This window comes from Leiobunum rupestre, chromosome 7, assembly GCF_980474605.1.
Source record: "Leiobunum rupestre chromosome 7, qqLeiRupe1.1.hap1, whole genome shotgun sequence".
Classification (NCBI taxonomy): Eukaryota; Metazoa; Arthropoda; class Arachnida; order Opiliones; family Sclerosomatidae; genus Leiobunum; species Leiobunum rupestre.
The window spans coordinates 52,926,673-52,946,175 of record NC_143390.1 but is presented as its reverse complement, the minus strand read 5'-3'; the positions used below and the strand labels follow the sequence as shown (position 1 = coordinate 52,946,175).

The window sequence follows — 19,503 nt, the reverse complement described above, 5'->3', positions numbered from 1 at the left end:
ATATTGCATATGTGTAAATCAATATTTGACGTCACGTTTATTTTGAAAGAAATAGTGAAATGTTCCGTGTTTGACGTTCGTTGTGAAATATCACCCAGAACTTTCTTTTATGAAATATCAGCATCTTGAGATAATTTTGTAATTTGAACCGCGAGCGATCGCGTTTCAGAGTCCGTTCAGTTTCCCTCTTCTCCAAGCGATTAAGTTGTTTATTTCATTAAGCAGTTGTACTCGCTTAAAAATGATCCTTGCTATTCGAATTCCTTTACCGCTTCCCTTTTTGCTTCTCGTATTATTTGCGAAAAACTCTGGACTCGATGAAGATGAGTTTACAACAAACGAAGTGCGTAACTTAGCGGATAACAGTGGTACAATATTGAACGGGAAAACCTGCGGATTAATCGCCACCATAAAATCGAGTCTCGATTCAGCCGGAAGCGTTGCTCTTTTATTGCAAGAGTTGTTTCACACATCAAAAGCTAAAGCCGATGAGCTTGAAAGTAAGAAGGAATTAGATTATAACTAAATAAATGTTCAATTAAAGAACTCAATCGCGTTTCATAATGCATTGCCTCATGAGACCGAATTTTTAGAGGGTCTATAGAGAAAACATTTCCCAGTGGTTTCGTTTCCAATGAAAATGCTTTCAGCCGCACCAACCAGCGCTCACGTTAAAATAGTACTACGTTTTGGATTCTGGTGATTGTTGCAATGGATCAAAACATTCGACTATAACCTTGTATAAAATGTTTCATGGTAAAATTACCGTTAAAAATGGACACAGAAAGCATTGAGTTGAATGAATACTTGACATATCATTGCGTAGCAAAAAAGCAGTTTTTAAATTAGGAACTCATTAATTCATGAAATTTCCTCACATTACCACAACAAATCGTTGCTAGTCAATCTTAAAATTATTATTTTTTTAAAATCTTGGGAAAACCTCGAAATAACGAACAGACAGAGAGATTTCCTGTCTGAAATTGATAAGCCTATTACTGCGCTGCGCGATTTATACCATTTTCATTTTGGTTTTGTTAAACCAATAAATTATTTATTTCTGATTTGGGGGGATTGATATTTATAGGGAATCCGCAAGCAACATGACCTCCCCTTTTTGGTGAAATGTTAGATATAAATTAGACTAAAATCAAGAAGGATTACATTTTTAATTTAGTCTCGTCATAACATTTATCAAAACATTTATGTGGGCATATAAGTGGTACGCTTTTTCGAAATGTTTCTGCTTCCCAGGACGTTTTCAATATTTCAAAACGCGTTCAATCACATAACTTTATTTATTCTAATAGGGCAATACAGCGTGAAGCTGAGAGACTTCTCGCTCCCTGTAATATCAAGCGAAAGTGATAAACATTCGCACATGGAATATTATTTCGTCTAAGTTCAGTTTAAATTTTTTGAGTCGACCCAAAACGTTTGTACTTCCCAAAGGGGTGGGACTATGTACCCTAGGAGGGGTTTTACAATCACCGTGTCTGTGGGTGGGGTGTGTGTCTGTGGTTCTGTATGGGCTGCGAACGCGTACGCATTTTCGGGGCAAAGTACGCAGTATCTTAGAATTAGGGAAAAGGTTTTTCCAAAAGCGTCCTCTTTTTGTCATTGGGTGTAGTATAAATTTCATACAATTTGCGTTAGTATCGGGCGATATTCGAACCCGAGCCCTCCTGCACGACAGGTGAGCGTTCTATCACAGAACGACGGATACATGTTACAGTTCAATGAAAATTAGAAACTCTTCCGAGGAGAGGTATATTTTGGCTTGCCAACTTGTTATGATCGCTAATCGCTACAAAGCAGTGTCAAAGTAGGGCTTGACGCATTAAGCCTATTTTACAGTAGCACGCATCATAATGTATTTTTTACCTCGCCTAAAAAATTGGTTAGTACCAAAGTTAAGTTTTGCTGCGTTACATGCGCTAGAGGAAAACAAACACTATAAGTTTCTTACGTCACCGTTAACAGTTACGAGCATTTTGCTCTATTAAAAACTAGCCTTTATTTATAAAACATTAGTGTGGTGCTCGTGAAAATAAGACCACCTCCTTTTACATCCCCCTGGCTCATAATGAGTCTCGACTGCAGGGAAAATAAACATGATCTCTAAATATAAATAGCTCCATTCTTGGAATAGCCGAATCCTTTTATGGAAGCGTCTAATAGCAATTTTATCTCTCGTACGCTATGACAAATGCTGGGAACTGACTGGAAATCGAACGTTGTTGTGAACGAAGCAACGATTCCCAAAATATGATCTGCGCAAATGAAATGTGGCGGACAGAACAACTCAATTGTTCATTTTCCTTTTTCGGACTTAGGGATTTCATGTGATATGGAAGTGGGTGACAGTAAGAGAGAAAATGGCCGATTAATAGCGGACGATCCCGTCGGAACATCAACTTCCAATGACAGCCCTGTTACAGCGGCGAACTGTCACGAGCTCAAAGAGAAACTTCGATTTGCTGAGAACGGCATTTACCGAATATGGCCCAGCTACCTGAACCGCTCTGTCAACGTATTCTGTGACATGACGACTACGACTGGAGGATGGACTGTACGCATACTTTTTCATGGCTTTTATTTTTTGCCGCATCAAAATTGAGGCAATGCGAAGCGACTAATTTAATGTTTTGGGACTTACTGTATAACTTAACTGAAACAAGGAATTCGACCTTGTCATTCTTTAATTTACGATGGTGGATATTTTCGGGTGACCCCTAGCGGGGGCGCTGGCCGTGGCTGCGAAGGGCACCCGTGAAAAAGTATTTTTAGCCATATTTCTTCGCGGGGGGGGGTCAAAGGTGACCTTGTGGCCATAGGTAGCCCGAGTTCCCCCACACATGATCTTTTCTCTCTCCTTTCTATTCGCCGTAGCTGCTTTGGGATGGAGTGAGGTCCCGTTCCTTTCCGTGTATTCCATCGTGGACCCGGTAATCCCTTCCCTTACTGCCATAGTCTTCATTATTATTCGGTGGCCGATATTCGGAGTTCTGAGTAACTCAGCATTGTATTATTACTGTGTTTTATCTTAAAAAGGAATTATTTTTGGTTTGATATATCCCTAACGTCTGCTTTACTCCGGGTTTGACGTTATTTTAAGGGTTGAGTTCAGGGCCGGGCTTAGTGGTCTCGCGACCCTGGGGGGAAATGCATGGGCGAAACTGAGGGTAGCGGCCCTCCGGTATATACTTCCCTATGGTAAAATTTAAGAGGCCCAGCTCACCCCCCCCCCCTAAGCACGGCCCTGGTTGAGTTATTGGGGACGCTCCGGCTGACCCTTTGAGGTGTTCCACTTGTGGGACCCCAATTATAAAAGTGAGCATCATGACGCTATGGTTTTTCATTGGTTCGCGTCCAAGTGCCCTGAGGGGAAAATTATTTTTCCACCAACGTGATGAGGCGGTGAAACCAAACAAAGGCCTTGTGGAAAGACGGGACACACTTGTCATGACGCATTTCCGAGACTGATCACTTTTGACCTGAAGCGCGAACACCAAGCTCTGCTGCTTGGCTAATGAAACTAAATCTCGAGTCAAGACCGCCGCTATTGCGGGACGAGTTACGTCGCAACCGTTAATTGTTGATTGCGATTAATACACCCGCCGACCAAGCTTATAAAATGCGCGATACGTGCAGTAAGTGCCAACCACGACTGTATAGTTGGGTGCGTGTGTGTTTTGCAGTGTGTGAATGAAGCAACCTGCTAGGGCTCAGCTGAACTCCCGAACTCATGGACTTGTAATAAGTATAACGTTATTTATTTGACGACTCAGTCAACGGTCTATGGCCGTTAAGGGTTAAACCAACCCGGGTAAAACCTATAGGGAGTGATCCCCGTAATGTTATCCGTGACGGTCCAGAGCGGTCTTGTTGTAAATAGTAAAACGTTTCCTTTAATATGATTTATTACCAAGAGAAATACTTAAAAATTATTTTGAAATGGATTGCGTATCAAACTTTAATTTTATTTCTTCAACTTGGAATCAATTCAATGATTTAAGCAAATAACCCTATAGACGCGCTCAACAACCTTGTTAACCCCAATTGATAAAGGTATGCCAGGAGTGAGAACCATTGAAGCTAATGTAGATTAGGTCACAAGGGCTCATTAAGGCTAGGAATAGCGACTTAGATGAAAAATACGAAAAACGCTTACAATTGAAATAACTCTAAATTTAAAGATATTTGTAGAACAAAACGTTGGGAACACTTATATGACCTTAAATCATGAGTCTTAGCTGAGTGTATTAAGCGCTGTTTTTAACACGTTTAAGCCTATAAAGCAGGAAATTTAAGGTCAGATCTGAGACAATTAGTTTTCTAGAATCGAGAGTAAGCCCATTCTTTTATGTGAGCTCTATTAAGATGTTTTTGCTGCTGAGGCGACCCAAACGATGAAACCCTCAGCGATGGGATTTTCACAAAACTCTAAATATTCACTAATTAATTTTTTAAATTGAAATGAACGATTCATGCCACAAAATAACACTAAAATACCACGAGCCATAGTGGATGCTTCAATGTTAAATCTGTCGAGCTTTTGATACAGAATTTAGGTCATAAAAGCAAGAATGAATTAAGGTAACTAAGCAGGGCCATTACTGGAATGTTGGCAGGCCAGGTGGAAAAAAAAAGCCGCATTTTTTTTTAAGAATTTGATATGCAGTGTTAACTTTTACATCATTAAATCATTTCATAATTATCAAAACAGATCAGACTAGATTTATCACGCTACCCTTTTCTTCGGAAACATAAGCGACATTCAAATGTAGAGCTCTCATACGTCTCCTCTTAGTGAACACCACCCTCCTCGTCGGCCAGGATGCTAAATCACGTGGAACTTAATTTCAATCTAAGCACAGCCAACATTAAAATGAACAAAATTAAACATACGCAAATCATTTGAAATCTTCAAGAAAAGGTCCGGGCAATGACTTAACCGTGCCCCTTAATTCGAACTTCGAGAAAAAATTACCGCTCGCAGCTATAACACATATTTTGTCCATATTTAAGATTAAAAGCATCGTTAAATAGTGTTAACTGCCAAATCGATAGGCTAGTTAGTATCCTCGAAGAAGGTGGAACATAAAATTATAAATAAATTATATTATTAATTGCAATTGTTTTAAGTCTCATTATAAATTTTTATTAGTTAAAATAAAATATATATAAAAAACGTTTTTCCCTAGCTATGTGTACCCAGGTGTTGGTCACCTTCGGCAACCCCACCAGGAATGCTTTTGGTAACAAAAAAGAGACATAAGAACCAAAAGTGTGTCAACTCTTCCTTTGCGCCCGTTAAGAGCTAGTCTCACAATAGACTACATAACCTACTAGTTGGAAAAGTACTAGTAACTGTATATTTGATGACGTACTTTCAACCCCCTCTCCCACTCCCTCTTTTTACTTCGCGACAAGCTCCCATTAAACATTATACCGTATTGACACACTTTTGGGTCTTATGTCGCTTTTGGTAACACATAATTCTGTTTTAATATTCAAAACATCTGAACTTTAGTGAGTTTCTTACCATCATTTTATAGATCCAAAGTTTTGTTAATAGGTAGCGCTTCCAATTGCAGATATTAAGTTTTAGTAATTTTTGATTATCTAACCTGTAGGTTATTCAACGGAGGATGGACATGGACGGGAAGCAGGAAAACTTTTATCGAAACTGGCAAAACTACAAAACTGGATTTGGACAGCTCAACGGAGAATTCTGGATCGGTAAGATCGTAATTAGCTTTATTTGAAGCTGGCATTTCAAACTGAGTAGCGACAAGTTAGACATTCGTTTACATAGCGGGTTCGTTGTGCACCGAGAAAGTTCTAACTAAAAGTGTAACCTCATTGCTAGACATCTCACTTCTTATGGCGATAATGTATGTTGCAACAAACAAATAACTGCTTGTCACTTTGTCCTTGTGTCATGTGGTGAAATATATTTTCGATTCTATTAAGATTAATTTATTTATTTATTAATTAATTAGTTAATTTATTAATTGGTAAATTTATTAATTGGTAAATTTATTAATTGGTAAATTTATTAATTTATAAGTTCATTAATTCATTAATTCGTTAATTCATTAATGCATTAATTCATTATTTCATTATTTTATGATTTTATTATTTAATAAATTAATAAATTAATATATTAAAAATTAATAAATTAATAAATTAATAAATTAATAAATTAATAAATTAATAAATTAATAAATTAATAAATTAATAAATTAATAAATTAATAAATTAATAAATTAATAAATTAATAAATTAATAAATTAATAAATTAATAAATTAATAAATTAATAAATTAATAAATTAATAAATTAATAAATTAATAAATTAATAAATTAATAAATTAATAAATTAATAAATTAATAAATTAATAAATTAATAAATTAATAAATTAATAAATTAATAAATTAATAAATTAATAAATTAATAAATTAATAAATTAATAAATTAATAAATTAATGATCTACATAATTAAGCATTATATTGTAATTTAAAGTATCGTGGCTTTGACTTATTTCACAGAGGTAATATACAACGAATTATTTTAATTACTGTGAGTACTAATGGGAGTCGTTTTGTGTCTGCGTGTCAACTTTAGAGCTGAAAATGTGCCCTACCATGGTGCAACCTAATTTTTTGGGCTGGTGACGGCCCCGTAAACTCCTTAAGTACAAATAAATTTTTCTTGGCCGTACTACACCCAATGACAAAAATTTCAATAACTATCGATTTTGGTGTCTTAAACGTTGATTCATCACAGATAATCACGAAACTACGGGCGATTATTAACGTTAATTTTCTAACTGTACGGGAGCCCAATAAAATTACCCAGCTGGTCACAAATGGCCCATGTATCTTCGTTTGCCCATCACTGGTCTAAATTGAAAAGTTTCACATACGAGTGAGCAAATCATTTTTATGACAATTGAAATCGAATATCGTGTAAAGGTGTTCATGGCGCTTAACGAGTTCAACATTTGTGAAAATAATTTTTTTGCTATACCCATTACGCAGGAAACGACGTAATTTTTGCTCTGTCAAATGAAGGACCAACCGTATTAAGAGTTGACATGGAAGATTTCGAAGGAGTCAAAAGATACGCTCAGTACAACACTTTTGAAGTTTCGACAGAGCGAAATAAATATCAACTTAAAGTCAGTGGTTACGAAGGAGATGCTGGTGAGTCTGTTCAATTACTAAAGTAGGAAGAGCGTAGATGGACGATGGATTACACCTTAGATGGAATCGGTTTGAGCTTAGTGCGTGTTGATTTGAACAGCAAATGGCACAATTCATCGGCCCTGATTGGTCAAATTACCACCCCCATCAAAGCTAAAAAAGTTTTAATTTTTCAAGAAATTGCGAATTAAAAATCTCTCAGGGCCAGCTTAGGGGGTCGCCATGATATTTTTTCTCAATTATGGGGCCCCCTACATTTTGACTTAAAAATAAAAAAATTATGTAAAAATGACTTGAAAGTCGATTTGTGGGCCCCCAAGTGAAAACAAACTTAGGTTATAGCCTCTCTCGGCAGCCACCCCTGGGCCAGCTTTTTCACAATTAGGTTTCTCTTCGTGTAGAATCGTGTTTCCCCTTTCGGTTAACGGTACCGGCTTTACGTTAATCTTATCAATTTGAACGGTGCAATTATATTTAGCAGCGTCAGTTAATTAATAATAAATTGAAAATAAATTACTTAGAAAATGTGAATAAACGACGTGAATGCTATTAACTTAAAGACAGTGGCGATTCCATCATTGCCACCTGTATTATGAAAAGGAACCTGTTATTAGAGATGGCCATGAATCCAACCGATTCTTGGAAATCGCCACTATACTGGAGAGCGTGGTGCCATCTATTTATGGCAAAGGAAGCTAAAATTTAAAATATCCTAAAGATACCACAACTAATGATAACGTCATTATAGAGTAGTATATTTAGTTATAAACTATTTACTGGACTTCAACCTAAATTATGTATCCGATATAAAATTATTGTTTATAATTGCTGTAACTAGACCAATTTACAAACGGTCCAATCTAGGAGGACTACCTATAAGTACCGCCTTTTTTATTTCGACGATAGCGACATCTATTGTAAAAAGAGCCGCTACTTGCTTTAAAGGAATGCTTAAAATATTGATTTCGTATTGTAAATTTTATGGAATTATTACGTTTACATTCACGTGAGAAGGTAACACTTAATTCTTCAATATTACATCTATGAGTGAGTCATATGGAAAAATTCGATTGAAATCTTCATCTAAGTCTCCAAACATTTATTAAAATATATATACACCGAAAAGCACAAGATTAAGAGTGGAAACATTTAGATAAAATATATAGCTTTGGTCTTATATCAAACTTAATCTAATCGGGTAGACTACTCAAAGCAAAATTACGCTTTTGCTATTTTTCATCTAAGCATTATTGTGACACTTACTCTGAGATCATCCGCGTAATTTTTTTTGCAACCTCTACACTGTACTAAAGCTTCAAAATCATAATTCACCTTTAACGTAAATATTTGTTATTTTTTTTATTTAAGGAGATTCATTGTCAACGCATAATGCTCTGTTCTTCCACACTTTCGATAAAACGGGCACTGATTGCGTGCAGAAGTTCAAAGGAGGTTGGTGGTACGGGAATTGTCATCAAGCCAACCTTAACGGCCTCTATTTGAAAGGAAAACACACCAGCTTCGCCGATGGTGTTAATTGGCTGGCCTTTAAAGGTTACAATTATTCTTTGAAAAGCGTCGAAATAAAAGTTAGGCCTTTGTTAACATAAGAATAATTTGTTCCGTGACTTGACTTAATTCGTTAAATTTATTTTAAAAAAATCATTTACCATGACTCTGTAAATAAAACGATTAAATTAAAAAAGAATTCGATTGCTGTGATATACTTACGGTACGGAGGTATACAAATCCTTAGTGTATGTGATCATATCGCGATAGCAACTAAGTAGTTTCTAGCGACCAGACATTGATTCCAAGCGAATTACTTTCTATATTCATTTTAATTAATTATTTAAATACAACTGGTGGAAACGCAAATAAAACGTTTTAAATCAAATCACCAAATACCGAAATCAGCCAATTCAAAACATCTTCACAGAAAATATTTTTAATAATTTATAGGCCTTTCTATAAAATAAGCTACGCTTGCTGAACTTGTTTTTATGTAGCTCATTCGTCACGAAATACGTAGAAGTTCAGTTCAGTTTATGCTTAAAAATAGGCTGTCACTCTTATGTAAAACATCATAGAGACATCACCCATGACGCAGCAGCAACATCAAAACCATAAGGCCAATGTTAGTTTATAGCAAAGCCTATTCATGAAAAATTGGATTTTCATACTTTCATTTGTAAAAGATGGAGCCAATTTAAACCTTTTCGAAACAAGAGAGTAAATACTTACTGATTAACTTTAAAAATAACTATGAACACTATTTTCAAAAATAAAAATTACCGCTGTTCAAACTCAAGGCATCAACTAGTGAAACTTTAGAAAAAGTAGCGTTGCCTTATTAAAGGGTTAATTAAAAGCCTATATAACCTATATTTTATCGATTCCTACTCCTTAAAAAAGTACAAAAAATATACCTACGTTACGAGATAATTTAAATTCAATTTTAAATTCAATTTTTAATTAAGTTTTAATGTCGTTAAAAACGGGCCTTCTCTACCTGTATTTTTCAAATGCTCCGCTCACGCGAGGACGACCATTAAGAAGAGATTTTGGCGCAACGCTACTTCTACCAATGGGAGAGCGTTTCAATTTTGTTAATTGAAAATATTGTAATTGGAATGACCAATGAGGATGTTTACACCATCTCCTTAAGGCCCTAATGGGTCAGAGTGTGCGATAACTGGTGGCTTTACCGGGTAGTCGGGGTCCGGCTCTTGTAACCCATAAGGGCGGTGGCGCACCGGGAGATGTTAGCTCCGATCAAATGATCCTATCTCCACCTCCGACTTCTGTCAAGTTTGGGCTGGAAACTGAGCTTCGACTCAGACCAACGGAGAAGGTCTAGGCAAACTGGCCGCCTCGGCGGATTGGGTAGCCTGCTGTGGGGCGGTGGGCCTCCGTATGAGGGCACGGTGATCCTGTTTCCCGGCCTTTTGGGACACACCGGGATCTCCGGTTGCTAGCTGTGCCGGGTTATGCGGACCACTGTGTGCCCATCGTTCCGCTTTAGGAGCTCTCTCCAAAGGTATGACTCTTTACCTACGTAGGTAGGGTGTCCGGTGTCGGCTGGAGTTGCTACAGCATCCACTCTTAATCCTACTGCTGTGGGGCTTGGTCGTCCCATTGCTGCATCTTCTGCTGGGTTGAGTGGCTTGCGTCAAAGGTGTGACCATCAGTAGTAGGGTACTACTACCCATGCTGGATTTGTCGCCTGTCCGGGCTTGTGGACGCTGGCGTAGGGCACTATGATGATAGACCTCCGGTGGTATGATCTCTGTTACTAGGTACACTGGGCTATAAACTCTGACACACCATCTCCTTAAAGATGATCAATTTCCAATTGATTGATTTTAGAATTTCACAAGATCTTCTACTAGAGCTCAAAAGAGTAAATTAGGGTTGTTAATTTTCCGGAAAAATAAAATGCGGAAAAATTTCCAGAAAATGTTCAGGAAAATTTTCCGAATTGCGGAAAATTTTCCGCAAATCGGAAAAATAAAAAATTTAAACATAAATTACTTTTCAAGGGTTTTTAATGTTTTAAACTTTTTATCGATTTAAAATGACTAATATCAGTAAACATACTTCAAAACATTAATAGTGTTACATTTCAACCAGTTTAAACTAGTCTAGAGGTTTAGTTTTACTTTTAGATTAGAAAAAATGAGGTGAAAATGCCGCTTAATTTAAATTTGCAAACAATATATTAGACAAATCATGGAATGAAAACGTTTTTAATATTTTTCGGAAAAATACGGAAAATTTTCCGGAAAAAAGGCCTCGGTAATTTTCCGGAAAATTTTCCGACTTACAACACTAGAGTAAATAGTGGTGAAAATAATTTAAACAGTTTAGCCCAGAGTTATTAGGGTAACTTGTTAAAGTTTTTGTGGTTGCACTGACATTCTTCTGTTTTATAATGCTCCAATTAAAATTTCGTGTGAGGCAAAGAAAACGTCACCCTTTAATATAATATAAAATTGAGAAATTTTTTAAACCGGCGTTTGAAAATTCTGCGGGAAAATATCTCGTGATAGCAGATCTAGACAATCATATTTTGAGATTTTTCCGCAGCATTGAAAAATTAAAATACAATTTTCTTGGGTACAAGAATATAGATGTTTTTAAATTTTTAAATATAGAAATTGCGTAACATACACTTTTAATTTGAACAATAAAATCTTTAATTCTTAAAACATCTCCAGTGAAAAAAGAACTCAATTTCATTAAGTACTAACAGGAAATTTGAAATCTAACTTAGCTCGTGCCATAAGCGTAGCTACATAATTTTAAGCGGAAAAATATAATTTGAAATGTAAATATATTAACATAAATTACCAGTACATTTGACTGAATTCCAAAACAATTATGATTGTTTTTAATGATTTTAACTAGGCTATCTGTTTGTAGGTCAGATTTTAGGGCTGCTGTCATTGAGAGTTGCAACGTGTGGGCTCTGCCACTGTAGTCATCCCTTGCGAGAGTGACAGAGACTCGTGAAATCTGGCTCAAACTCATCAAGAACTATAAAACAATCTTGGTAAAAAGAATTTTAGGTAATAAACATAAGTACTACTATCGATATCACTGTCACAGTCCTCAAATTCCAAATCATCATCATCACAAAATCTGTTTTCTTCTAATTTTGTGTGAAACGTATCATCACGTACTTTACTCTTGTAAGGCAACAACTTTGTTCAGTTCTCTTTGAATATTGGGGGCTCCACTATTTGTTTTAAAGTATTAGATGCGAAAATCATATTGTGAAAGTGAACTAGATGACCGTTTGTTTCCACAATAGGTTTATCATCGGTGATATCACCACTTGTTGAGACCCATACTTGAGCGAAATCTTTACTTTCAAGAGGAAAAATTACCAACGTCATAAATTTAGTAAGTACAGTCGCGGTCAAAAGTTTCTGAGCATTTTCCCCCCGAATATTTCTAAAACCCTTTCTAGTAGAAAGTCAAGTGATACCTTTTTGGAAAGGTTAGCTTACGGAGAATCTTTAAGCTATTTTCAATTTCTAAAATTTGAAGAATTATTCGACCTCCGAGGCTTGAAAACTAAAACAACGCCTTTCAAACCAATACAAATTCGATAAATTTTCGCACGTGACCACCACCAATCGACGCGCGGAATTGTTTCCTTTCCAAAACCGGTTACGATTTCAAAACGAATCAAGTGGTTCCGGAATTATTGCGGTAAAACCAACACCAAAAATCGAGATTCTTAAGCCTAATCGAAATTAATTTCTAATTTAATTCAGTTTTAGTTGGCAGCGAGGAATCGGCCGTCGCCGCGGTTCTACGACTATTTTGAGTTTTTACCTCTCCGAGGGGACTTTGTACTCTAGGAGGGGTACAACCACCGTGTCTGTCTGTGGGTCTGTCTGTCAGGCCTGCGAACGCGTTCGCATTTTCGGGGCAAAGGGTAATCACTGCGTACGCAGTTTCTTGGCTCACTGCGTACGCAGTCGAATAACCGTTTTATTAGTTTAAAGGTTGGCAAAACCACCGTGTGACGGTAAGCGTTAACGGATAAATTTGTGATTGCGTTGAATCAGTGCCGTAACTAGGGCGGTGCCAGCGGTCCCAGGCACAGGGCGCAACCTTAAAGGGGCGCAGAAATGACCAGGCCAGGACCAAGGTTTGGGCCATCATGCCATGCATGGTTTTTAGAAGCATACGTCAGGGCCGTATTCCCGCCTAGGCCCACCTAGGCTTAGGCCTAGGGGCCCATCCTTGGAAGGGGCCCTCTAGTGACCGTAATTACCGTAAACGAAAGCATGAATCTATAATAGCAATCGTAATTTAAATGAATAAAATTTCTACCTGGCAGTTAACGGTCGTAGCCTTAAATCGCAATATTACAAAACTATCGCATATTTAGTCCGCGTTTGTTAAGAGCTTTTATTTAGTAATATAACCGCAGAGCTCCGACTTCTATGCTGAATTAGGGAAATTCAGGCACAGCCTAGTTCCAGGGATCAGAGTAACTGCAGCTCGTGAAAGAAAGGTAGCCCGGTATTCGTCGCTAATTTAAACGGAAGCCTCTTTATTTCTTGATTTAGAGGGTATATAAAAACTATTAGTTTTTGCGCAGTACGGTTCGCTAATCGCTAGTGATTAGTGGGTGCAAGAAATCGAAAGGAAGTTATTTTTTATCTAATAAAATTAAAATATACGCTTGTGAGTGACTGGGTGTTAGCATATGTAACATAATTACTCATAAGTATGCCATAAAAGCATTATCGATAATGAAACCTTGTTCACGGGATATGACGTAAATTACGTCACTTACAACTCCGTGACGAAATACGCGTCATCAACTTTAATGATGGGAAACGGAAGTTAGTGAGAATTCCTCGCGCGTTTCTGGCTTTGCCCATGTCAAGTTTAGCTCGTGCCTCGCGATCACATGATTTCATTTCCATGGTAACCTTTTCAATAGCGCAAGGATTATAAGCATTTTTGCATTTTTGGGTCCGCTCAATGTATGTTCCGCGTGAAACAAGGTCTCATTGAATTTTTTTCAATGGAAATATTATACAGAGGAATACTTATGAGTAATTATGTTACATATGGTGTAAGTAGTAAACATCCCAATGTCTTCTAAGCTCTACCGTGTTCGCTATTAGCATGACTGTTACAGTCACTAAATTATTAAAAAAGATTTAATAATTAATTATTGTGTTATCCGAAATTCTAATAACTAAATTCACACGTTTTTGATGAAATATTTATAACCTTAGGTTAGGTGTAAAATATACTCGCAAATAAAAAGTTCTAATTTAGCGATTTCTCTATTGATTAAAAACAAATGCGCCACCCAGGTTATGAACCCGGGCCGTTCAGTTAGGCAGTTGAGCGCTCTACCACAGAACCAACGATAACTCTTTAGCTAAACTGCAAATAAGACACTCATCGTAAGCATAATAGTTAATAAACAGTTATAGTGGTGTGTGACGACACCTGGATATATCCTCCGAGGAGAGGTAATATTACGGGCTTGACCGACTTGTTTACTGTGTTTTATGATATTTCTTCGTAGTTTTTACGGTGTTTTACGATATTGAAAACATATTTTATAGTTTTTGTCAGTATTTTAGGAATAGTTTATCGCGTTTTCGGAGTGTTGAATCGGATTCGAGCTATTATATCGGCGTTTCTTGCCTTTTTGAATCATTTTCGTGATATTAAATTATTATTTTTTTTCCGCCCTTTTTTGGCGTTTCAAATAGTTTTCGCGTTATTATATCGCCCTTTGTGGGTGTTTCAAATAGTTTTCGCGTTATTATATCGCCCTTTGTGGGTGTTTCAAATAGTTTTCGCGTTATTATATCGCCTTTTTGGGCTTAATGAATCGTTTTTTGGGTATTATATCGCTTTTTTTCAGGTGTATTCAATTGCTTTCGCATTATAGTGTTTTTTGGTGTTTTGGGTAGGTTTCGCGTTACTATACAATAAATTGCCTTTTTCGGCGTTTTAATTAGGTTTCGCTTTATTTTATCGCCCTTTTAGGGTGTTTTAGACAGATTTCGCGTTATTATATCGGCTTTTTTCCGCGTTTTGGATATTTTTCACGTTATTATATTATTATATATCATTAATATATTATTATTATTATTATTGTTTTGGAGCTATATAAATAATAACATTAAGGGGAACCCATGGGCATTCGACTCAAAAAAGACTCTAATTTGATTTCGAACCCTACCGATCTCGCGAATGAGTTTCTTAGTGTTTTCTCTAAAATCTCTGTTGACAACATTCCGGCCATCCACATTTTCGACTACGATACAACTGTTTTACATTCAGATGCCTTTAATCACGTTAAAATTTCGTCATTGGATATTAAAGAGGCCATATTGGGCCTTAAATTAACTTTGTCGACCGGCATTGATAATATTCCAGCATTTATAATTAAAGGTTGCGGAGACCTACTTCTACCGCTTTTAGAATACTTATTTAACTTCTCCATTAAACTTAACAAATTCCCCACTTTATGGAAGACGTCTATCGTTAGCCCAATTTTCAAAGGTGGTTTTGCCGGAAATCCAATAAACTACAGGCCTATTTCACTCCTCCGCGTATTCGCGAAACTTTTTGACCGAATTATGCACAAATATATATCTAACTGGTTTAATTATTTTTCAAATTCTACCCTACAAGGTTTCTTAAAGGGCAAAAGCGTGGAGACAAACCACGTAAATTTCTTAAATCAAGTATCTGACGCTGTTGAAAATCAAAAACAAATTGACGTAATCTTTCTTGACCTAGCAAAAGCTTTTGATCGCGTGTCTCATCCACTTCTCTTGCAAAAAATAGAATGTCTCGGTTTCCACGGTAATCTACTACGCTGGTTAAGCGACTATCTATCTACTCGTGCAAATATATTAAAATGTAACGGTGTTGTCACTGATGTAAGTTACGATACGAACTACGGGGTACCCCAGGGTAGTTCCCTGGGACCCCTTTTATTTAACATTTACATCTACGACCTGTAATTTATAATTCAAAATTCCAATCTCTATCAATTTGCAGACGATAACAAGCTATGCAAAACTATTAACAACGTGAACGACTCTTTAAATTTACAAGATGATCTCAACAATATTTCTGTATGGTGTTCTAAAAACAATTTACCCGATAACCCCTCCAAATCCACTGTAATATCTTTCAGTAGAAAAACTGAATTAATTAGGTCCGTATTCAAAATTAACGGTGATACAGTCCCGCGCAAAGACTCGGCCAAAGACCTCGGAATATACCTTGATAAAGGTTTATACTTCCGAGATCAAGTCCATCCTATTGTCAATAGCTGCAGAAGGCTATTAGGTGGTATCTTAGAACTTGCCAAAAAAATCAATTCGAAATTTCACTTTATTCTTCTGTATAAAAGCTTAATTCGGTCTAAACTCATGTACGGTTCGTTGGCGTGGGGAGGCTGTAGTGCCTATCTACCTTTAATTATTGAATCAGTACAAAAGAAATTTATCGAATATTTACATACTAACTTTATAAAAACTCATAGATATAACTATATTACATTACTAGGAGATTTGCAAATTGATCAATTATCTGTAACCCGGGAAAAATCCGAACTAAACCTTTAAAGAGAACAAAAATAAATTAAAAGATATCAGACAATCAAATTTTGCATTCGTAATTTAAAAAAATTATTATAATTTCTGAGGATCCAACCAAGATGTCGCATGCTTCCTGTCTGGAAACACTCTTTGAGTTCTGATTGGCTAAAATTTGTCAATCGTCTGCCACGGCACTTTATATATTTACCAATAATACCGAAGCATCTACCCTATATCTTCTGCTGCCAGAGTTGCTGGATGATCCCACCACCGCCCTCAAAACGTACCAAGGGTCTAAGTATAGTTCATATACGATTTGATCTGGAAACGGTTCCTCCGTCGTGCGCTTTCCCTAACTACCGTCTCCGAGTGATTTGAGATTTTACCAAAGTTCATAATATTACTGATGCTCTTTACTTATTAAAATAAACCGGAAATAATTCTATATGATGATAAACCAGATAATTGATATTCAAGAAATCCTTTTGAGATAAAGAAAAAGTAACGAAATTTTCGGGGCCCAATTTTTCATCCACGAGGCCTGGTGCCTTGCACTCCCTACAGCCATGAAGCCTGGTGCCTTGTACTCCAGCACCCTCGAAGCCTGGTGCCTTGCAATTACAAAACCTGCTAAAAAAGTTAGACTTGAAATCCTGACTCTGAAATTAGCAGGCGGTGAAAGGTTTTTAACTGTGAGCTCATTTGAAACTTTTAAAACTAAACTGAAAAAACGAAATAAATTACAAAAAACTAACGGGTTCTACCATTCAACCATTTTATCTGCTGACTGCGCTAAGACAAGATTTGACCTTTAAATTTTCATACGTAAAAAAAAACAAAAAAATTAAAAACAAAGTTCAATAAACAATATATACAGATATTGTATTCATCCGTTTAGTAAAAAACCCGCCTTATCATAATGGTTCCTTTACTTTCATAAATTTCCCAAGGAAGTCAATGGCTCGGCGGTGAACTATGCGCATTGTAACAATGCGACCCGAGTTCAACTCGTGATCACGATCAAGTTTTACATTAAAATACTAAAATATTTAACTAAATATAAGATTAATATAATTTATAAATATTTAATTAAATATAAGATTAATATAATTTATAAATATTTAATTAAATATAAGATTAATATAATTTATAAATATTTAATTAAATATAAGATTAATATAATTTATAAATATTTAATTAAATATAAGATTAATATAACTTATAAATATTTAATTAAATATAAGATTAATATAACTTATAAATATTTAATTAAATATAAGATTAATATAATTTATAAATATTTAATTAAATATAAGATTAATATAATTAATAAATATTTAATTAAATATAAGATTAATATAATTTATAAATATTTAATTAAATATAAGATTAATATAATTTATAAATATTTAATTAAATATAATATTAATATAATTTATAAATATTTAATTAAATATAAGATTAATATAATTTATAAATATTTAATTAAATATAAGATTAATATAATTTATAAATATTTAATTAAATATAAGATTAATATAATTTATAAATATTTAATTAAATATAAGATTAATATAATTTATAAATATTTAATTAAATATAAGATTAATATAATTTATAAATATTTAATTAAATATAAGATTAATATAATTTATAAATATTTAATTAAATATAAGATTAATATAATTTATAAATATTTAATTAAATATAAGATTAATATAATTTATAAATATTTAATTAAATATAAGATTAATATAATTTATAAATATTTAATTAAATATAAGATTAATATAATTTATAAATATTTAATTAAATATAAGATTAATATAATTTATAAATATTTAATTAAATATAAGATTAATATAATTTATAAATATTTAATTAAATATAAGATTAATATAATTTATAGATATTTAATTAAATATAAGATTAATATAATTTATAAATATTTAATTAAATATAAGATTAATATAATTTATAAATATTTAATTAAATATAAGATTAATATAATTTATAAATATTTAATTAAATATAAGATTAATATAATTTATAAATATTTAATTAAATATAAGATTAATATAATTTATAAATATTTAATTAAATATAAGATTAATATAATTTATAAATATTTAATTAAATATAAGATTAATATAATTTATAAATATTTAATTAAATATAAGATTAATATAATTTATAAATATTTAATTAAATATAAGATTAATATAATTTATAAATATTTAATTAAATATAAGATTAATATAATTTATAAATATTTAATTAAATATAAGATTAATATAATTTATAAATATTTAATTAAATATAAGATTAATATAATTTATAAATATTTAATTAAATATAAGATTACTATAATTTATAAATATTTAATTAAATATAAAATTAATATAATTTATAAATATTTAATTAAATATAAGATTAATATAATTTATAAATATTTAATTAAATATAAGATTAATATAATTTATAAATATTTAATTAAATATAAGATTAATATAATTTATAAATATTTAATTAAATATAAGATTAATATAATTTATAAATATTTAATTAAATATAAGATTAATATAATTTATAAATATTTAATTAAATATAAGATTAATATAATTTATAAATATTTAATTAAATATAAGATTAATATAATTTATAAATATTTAATTAAATATAAGATTAATATAATTTATAAATATTTAATTAAATATAAGATTAATATAATTTATAAATATTTAATTAAATATAAGATTAATATAATTTATAAATATTTAATTAAATATAAGATTAATATAATTTATAAATATTTAATTAAATATAAGATTAATATAATTTATAAATATTTAATTAAATATAAGACTAATATAATTTATAAATATTTAATGAAATATAAGATTAATATAATTTATAAATATTTAATGAAATATAAGATTAATATAATTTATAAATATTTAATTAAATATAAGATTAATATAATTTATAAATATTTAATTAAATATATAACCAAAATTGAATCCACAGTCGCGATGAAATATCCTTCGAAAGAATTGCTAAAACAAGAAAAATATAAAACGGTTAATAAAATCACCAATATAAGAACAGAAAATGGACAAGTAACTAAAACACAGGGTGAATTGTTCACCGAGGTTGTAAAATATTACAAAACATTTTTCGC

General features: G+C 33.1%; 2 protein-coding genes across 2 annotated transcripts in view; one reads left to right on the top strand and one right to left on the bottom strand.

Moving 5' to 3' along the window:
- The first annotated feature begins 215 nt into the window (after positions 1-215).
- LOC149937235 (techylectin-5B-like) lies at positions 216-8,957 on the top strand. Its single transcript, XM_090154133.1, has 5 exons — positions 216-500; positions 2,337-2,572; positions 5,640-5,745; positions 7,051-7,215; positions 8,584-8,957. The coding sequence occupies exons 1-5, from the start codon at positions 242-244 to the stop codon at positions 8,823-8,825; spliced, it is 1,008 nt and encodes a 335-aa protein (XP_090010259.1). The 5' UTR covers positions 216-241; the 3' UTR covers positions 8,826-8,957.
- A 7,903-nt stretch (positions 8,958-16,860) lies between these two features.
- LOC149937234 (alpha-(1,6)-fucosyltransferase-like) overlaps positions 16,861-19,503 on the bottom strand; it is a 51,448-nt gene continuing 48,805 nt past the window's right edge. Inside the window, exon 10 of the mRNA XM_090152809.1 lies at positions 16,861-16,952. Coding sequence (XP_090008935.1) covers positions 16,941-16,952 — 12 coding nt within the window. The 3' untranslated portion in view covers positions 16,861-16,940. The remainder of the gene's footprint in view (positions 16,953-19,503) is intronic.